At 37.9% G+C, this 5,000-nt stretch overlaps 1 protein-coding gene and 1 long non-coding RNA gene across 8 annotated transcripts in view; one reads left to right on the top strand and one right to left on the bottom strand.

The window, feature by feature from the left end:
- Nucleotides 1-2,445, top strand: part of LOC135099588 (band 4.1-like protein 4) — a 17,842-nt gene extending 15,397 nt beyond the window's left edge. The window contains exons 6-8 of one of the 4 annotated variants that reach the window (XR_010268156.1): nt 445-639; nt 1,042-1,154; nt 2,381-2,445. Coding sequence is in view for 1 of the 4 variants with exons in the window: in XM_064001984.1 (XP_063858054.1) it covers nt 445-530 (86 nt within the window). In the remaining 3 variants the exon portion in view is untranslated. Of the gene's footprint in view, nt 1-444; nt 640-1,041; nt 1,536-2,380 lie in introns of those variants that run through there. The other 3 variants (XM_064001982.1, XM_064001983.1, XM_064001984.1) reach the window with 3 other exon arrangements.
- A 1,464-nt stretch (nt 2,446-3,909) lies between these two features.
- Nucleotides 3,910-5,000, bottom strand: part of LOC135099591 (uncharacterized) — an 8,720-nt gene continuing 7,629 nt past the window's right edge. For 3 of the 4 annotated variants that reach the window (XR_010268160.1, XR_010268158.1, XR_010268159.1), the window contains one exon: nt 3,912-4,164. This is a non-coding gene — a long non-coding RNA (uncharacterized LOC135099591). Of the gene's footprint in view, nt 4,165-5,000 lie in introns of all 4 variants that reach the window. The other variant, XR_010268161.1, reaches the window with a different exon arrangement.

Below are 5,000 nucleotides of genomic sequence, written 5' to 3'. Positions count from 1 at the left end.
ACTACCAGAATAATTAATTCTACTAAATATAAATGTAAGCTTTTTAAGATGTATGAAGTTGGTCACATTTCACACATGATATTCAAACAATGTGGGAACAACCTAACCCAAGTTATGCGTGCTGCCTGATCCAACTGTTGTGGTCAAATATTTAGTAATTTCAGAAGCAACACAAAAGAAATCTGGCAAACAATCAATGAAATAAAAGGCAATACACAAAATAAAAACACAATTAAGACATTGCAGTATAATGATTTCATATTCAGCAGCCCGTCTGACATGGCCGCCACAAGTAAGCCGATGATGGTGATGATATTGTTATTTTTGTGTGTGTGTGTGTGTGTGTGTGTGTGTGTGTGTGTGTGTGTGTGTGTGTGTGTGTGTGTGTGTGTGTGTGTGTGTGTGTGTGTAAAAACTCCCTTTTAAACTCAACTAATCCCACAGATCAGGCAGCAGCAAGCCTCAGTGGGCCCAGGTCACAGTGGGTCACACTCAGGTCAGAGGTCACATGGCCACAGTGCACGACCTGACACACAAGAGTGGGTACCACCCTTCAGGTGTGGACACGGAGGTTGACTCCCTCCACCACCACCACCACCACCACCACTCGGCTAACAAGAAACAACATCACAAACACCGGTGTGTGTGTGTGTGTGTGTGTGTGTGTGTGTGTGTGTGTGTGTGTGTGTGTGTGTGTGTGTGTGTGTGTGTGTGTGTGTGTGTGTGTGTGTGTGTGTGTGTGTGTGTGTGTGTGTGTGTTCATTATTTCTTTCTCTTTCTCTCTCCTTCCTACGCACACACACACACACACACACACACACACACACACACACACACACACACACACACACACACACACACACACACACACACACACACCACTTTCTCTCCCAGACACCCCCAAACCCCACCCTATCCTTCCCTTTTTTTGTTTTTTTCTTTGTGCGGGTTTGTGTACAACTGCCTGTTTTTTGTTAGTTTGTGCCGTTACCTCTTGGACCTTCCGTGTCTAATCTGCCACTTCCTCTCTCTCTCTCTCAGTAACTCCAGTGATTGGAAGGCTACCCTCCCCCTGTGGATGGAGAGAGCCCTCCCCTCCATACACGCCATCCACGCACTCCAAGAACCATACACTTCCGAAGGGCTGCAGTAAGGTGCATGTGTGTGTGTGTGTGTGTGTGTGTGTGTGTGTGTGTGTGTGTGTGTGTGTTGTTGTTGTTGTTGTTGTTGTTGTTGTTGTTGTTGTTGTTGTTGTTGTTGTTGTTGTTGTTGTTGTTGTTGTTGTTGTTGTTGTTGTTGTTGTTGTTGTTGTTGTTGTTGTTGTTGTTGTTGTTGTTGTTGTTTTGCAGGAGGGGACAGTGGAGGGAAGAATACCAGATGGAGCTGTAGGAGGCAGAGAAGGAGGAGGAGGAGGAGGAGGAGGAGGCTTCAGCTCAAAGGCATTATATTGTAAAAAAAAAATGTGTGTGTGTGTCCAGTTCTTCCTTTCTTCCTTCCTCCTCCTCCTCCTCCTCCTCCTCCTCCTCCTCCTCCTCCTCCTCCTCCTCCTCCTCCTCTTGTTGTTGTTGTTGTTGTTGTTGTTGTTGTTTAGTTGTTAAGTAATAATAATAATAATAAATGTAATTGATTTTTTAATGTAATTCTTGTCATCTTAAGGAAACTAGTCTTGTGTAATTAGATAATATATGTAACTAGAAATGTATATAATATTTACATGTAATTATATATGTGTAATCTCACTAACTACCTCTCCCTCTCTCTGATTGTGGTTTTGGAATAAATAAATAAATATGTAATTATTTCATTATTTTATTTACTAAAACTAACACACACACACACACACACACACAGTAGTAGTAGTAGTAGTAGTAGTATTTTATAAGTTGTGTAAGTGTCTGTCTGTCTCTTCCTCCTCCTCCTCCTCCTAACTACAACAATTGCAAGATGAACACCACCACCACCATCCCAGAGAACAGTAGTAGTAGCAGCAGCAGCAGCAGTAGTAGTAGTAGTAGTAGTAGTAGTAGTAGTAGTAGTGGTGGTACCACCAGCAGAGGCACCACCACCACCACTACTACTACTACTACTACTACTACTACTACTACTACTACTACTACTACTACTACTACTACTACTACTACTACCACTACTAATACAAGAACTATGGGATTTGGGTTGATGCTAGTTAAGTAGTAGTAGTAGTAGTAGTAGTAGTTGTTGTTTATTTTTATTTTTTGAATCTGAAATAGTTTTCTTTGATTTTTTCAGTCTCTCTCTCTCTCTCTCTCTCTCTCTCTCTCTCTCTCTCTCTCTCTCTCTCTCTCTCTCTCTCTCTCTCTCTCTCTCTCTCTCTCTCTCTCTTTTAACTTTTTTTTTGCAGGTTTTCTTCAAATATGAGGCCCAGGATGGTGGGAGTGGGGGCAATGTGTGGCCCCTCTCCCTCCCCCTCCCCCTTGGCCCTGAGGAGGAGGAGGAGGAGGAGGAGGAGCAGCAGCAGCAGCAGCAGCAATGTGATGCCAACTGTTCTTGGGTCAATAATGTTTGTTTGTTTGTTTGTTTGTTTATCTGTTTGGAAATTAGTTTTGTGAGAGAGAGAGAGAGAGAGAGAGAGAGAGAGAGAGAGAGAGAGAGAGAGAGAGAGAGAGAGAGCATTACGAAAGGAGAAAATAATTTAATATATCAGTGGAAAGAGAGAGAGAGAGAGAGAGAGAGAGAGAGCAAATCTATTTTCATACATGTATTTATTGTATAATGTAAAATTCTCTCTGTCTGTCAGTCTGTTTGTATGTATGTCTGTATGTAAACACACATACACACATACCCAATGTACTTGTGTGTGTGTGTGTGTGTGTGTTAATGTAAAAAGTTATATTGAAAATTTAAGTATATTCTTAAGTTTAGATTTAAGTAAGTTATGTTTGTCTGTGTGTAAGTGTTAGTAGTATATAAGTAATTAGAGAGAGAGAGAGAGAGAGAGAGAGAGAGAGAGAGAGAGAGAGAGAGAGAGGTACTTTAGTGTAATGGAAGTAGAAAAATCACTATATTCTTTTTTTAAACAAATTTTTTGTACCAACAAACTTCAACAGGTTAATTATTTTTTTTGGTACAGCCTATAGAATTAGAAAAAAATTGTATACATAGGCTGAAAAAAAACTTTAGGTAGGCCTGTTTTTTCATTTTCTTTGCTCTTTGTTTGTTTGTTTGTTGCTTTTAACTTGAAATTTGTTTGTTTGTTTGGTATATTTTATTTATTTTATTTTATTTATTTATTTATTTATTTTTGCTTGATTTTTCTTTTTTGAAATTGTCATAATTTTTTTTCTTGTTTATCTTTATTCCTTGTTTTGTTTTATTACTTTGCTGTTTTCCTTCTTTTCTCTGCCATTTATTTTAGTTATTTATTTTTTTGAGGGGGCTTTATTTTTGTTTACTATATTTTTTAATTTTCTATTTTTTTTATTTTTATTTTTGTTTTGCTCTATTTTTTTCCCTTTATTTTCTACATTATTTTTTCTTATTTAATATTTTTGTTCATTTTCTCATTTCAATATTTTCTTCATTTTTTTCAATTTTTTTAATTATTCAGTTTTTTTATATTTTTTTGCTGCTTTTTCTTTTATTTTCCTTCTCTTTTTTTTCTATTACAGTGACCTATATTTGTTTGTTTGTTTACTGTTTAATATTTTTGTTTATTTCATTAACTTATTTTTTATGAATTGCTGTTATTTGTTTGTTTCTAATTATATTTGCTTCAATTTGCTTGTGTACTACTCTCTCTCTCTCTCTCTCTCTCTCTCTCTCTCTCTCTCTCCATTTTAATTTTTTTCTTTATCATTTATCATCTTTTGTTTTCATCATTCTCTCTCTCTCTCTCTAGGTCAATAAAATAGCAGTTACCATATACCTTTATTGAAGAGTACACAGACACACATATAAAGGGGTGGGGGTTGGCTGTGGGGGGTGACTGTGGGTTTGTAAGCATACTGTGGGGCTGAGAGAGAGAGAGAGAGAGAGAGAGAGAGAGGGCCCACACAATGACTACTACTACTACTACTACTACTACTACTACTACTACTACTACTACTACTACTACTACTACTACTACTACTACCACCACCACCACCTATCTCCTTTCTCTCTCTTCTGTCTTCTCTTCCTCTCTCTCTGAAAAAAAGAAAAACTATTAGAAAATATGATTTAAAAAGATAAGGTTGAAGAAGCCCAAAACAACAACAACAACAACAACAACACATTAATATAAATAAATAAATAAATAAAAATAAAATAAAAATAGTTTCTATTACCACTGAAAAAGTATATACAATAATTTAGGGAGGAGGAGGAATGCACTAATGAATAAATAATGAATGAATGAATGAATGAATGAATGAGAGAGAGAGAGAGAGAGAGAGAGAGAGGGAGAGACTGAATACACACACACACACACACACACACACATCTAGCTGTCTTTTACCGCTATTTTCATGCTAACTGTTCTTCTGATCTTGCTAACTGCATGCCTCCCCTCCTTCCGCGGCCTCGCTGCACAAGACTTTCTTCTTTCTCTCACCCCTATTCTGTCCACCTCTCTAACGCAAGAGTTAACCAGTATTCTCAATCATTCATCCCTTTCTCTGGTAAACTCTGGAACTCCCTGCCTGCTTCTGTATTTCCACCTTCCTATGACTTGAATTCCTTCAAGAGGGAGGTTTCAAGACACTTATCCACCAATTTTTGACCACTGCTTTGACCCTTTTATGGGACTGGCATTTCAGTGGGCATTTTTTTTTTATTAGATTTTTGCCCTTGGCCAGTGTCCTTCCTACATAAAAAAAAAAAAAAAACACACAGGTGAGTGAAAATTAAAGCAAATCTCTCTCTCACTCTCTATGAATGTCTCTCTTCCTTTTGCTCACTGTTCAATATGAGAGAGAGAGAGAGAGAGAGAGAGAGAGAGAGAGAGAGAGAGAGAGAGAGAGAGAGAGAGAGAGAGAGAGAGA

Source organism: Scylla paramamosain, unplaced genomic scaffold (genome assembly GCF_035594125.1).
Source record: "Scylla paramamosain isolate STU-SP2022 unplaced genomic scaffold, ASM3559412v1 Contig153, whole genome shotgun sequence".
Classification (NCBI taxonomy): Eukaryota; Metazoa; Arthropoda; class Malacostraca; order Decapoda; family Portunidae; genus Scylla; species Scylla paramamosain.
This window is presented reverse-complemented; position numbering and strand designations above follow the sequence as displayed.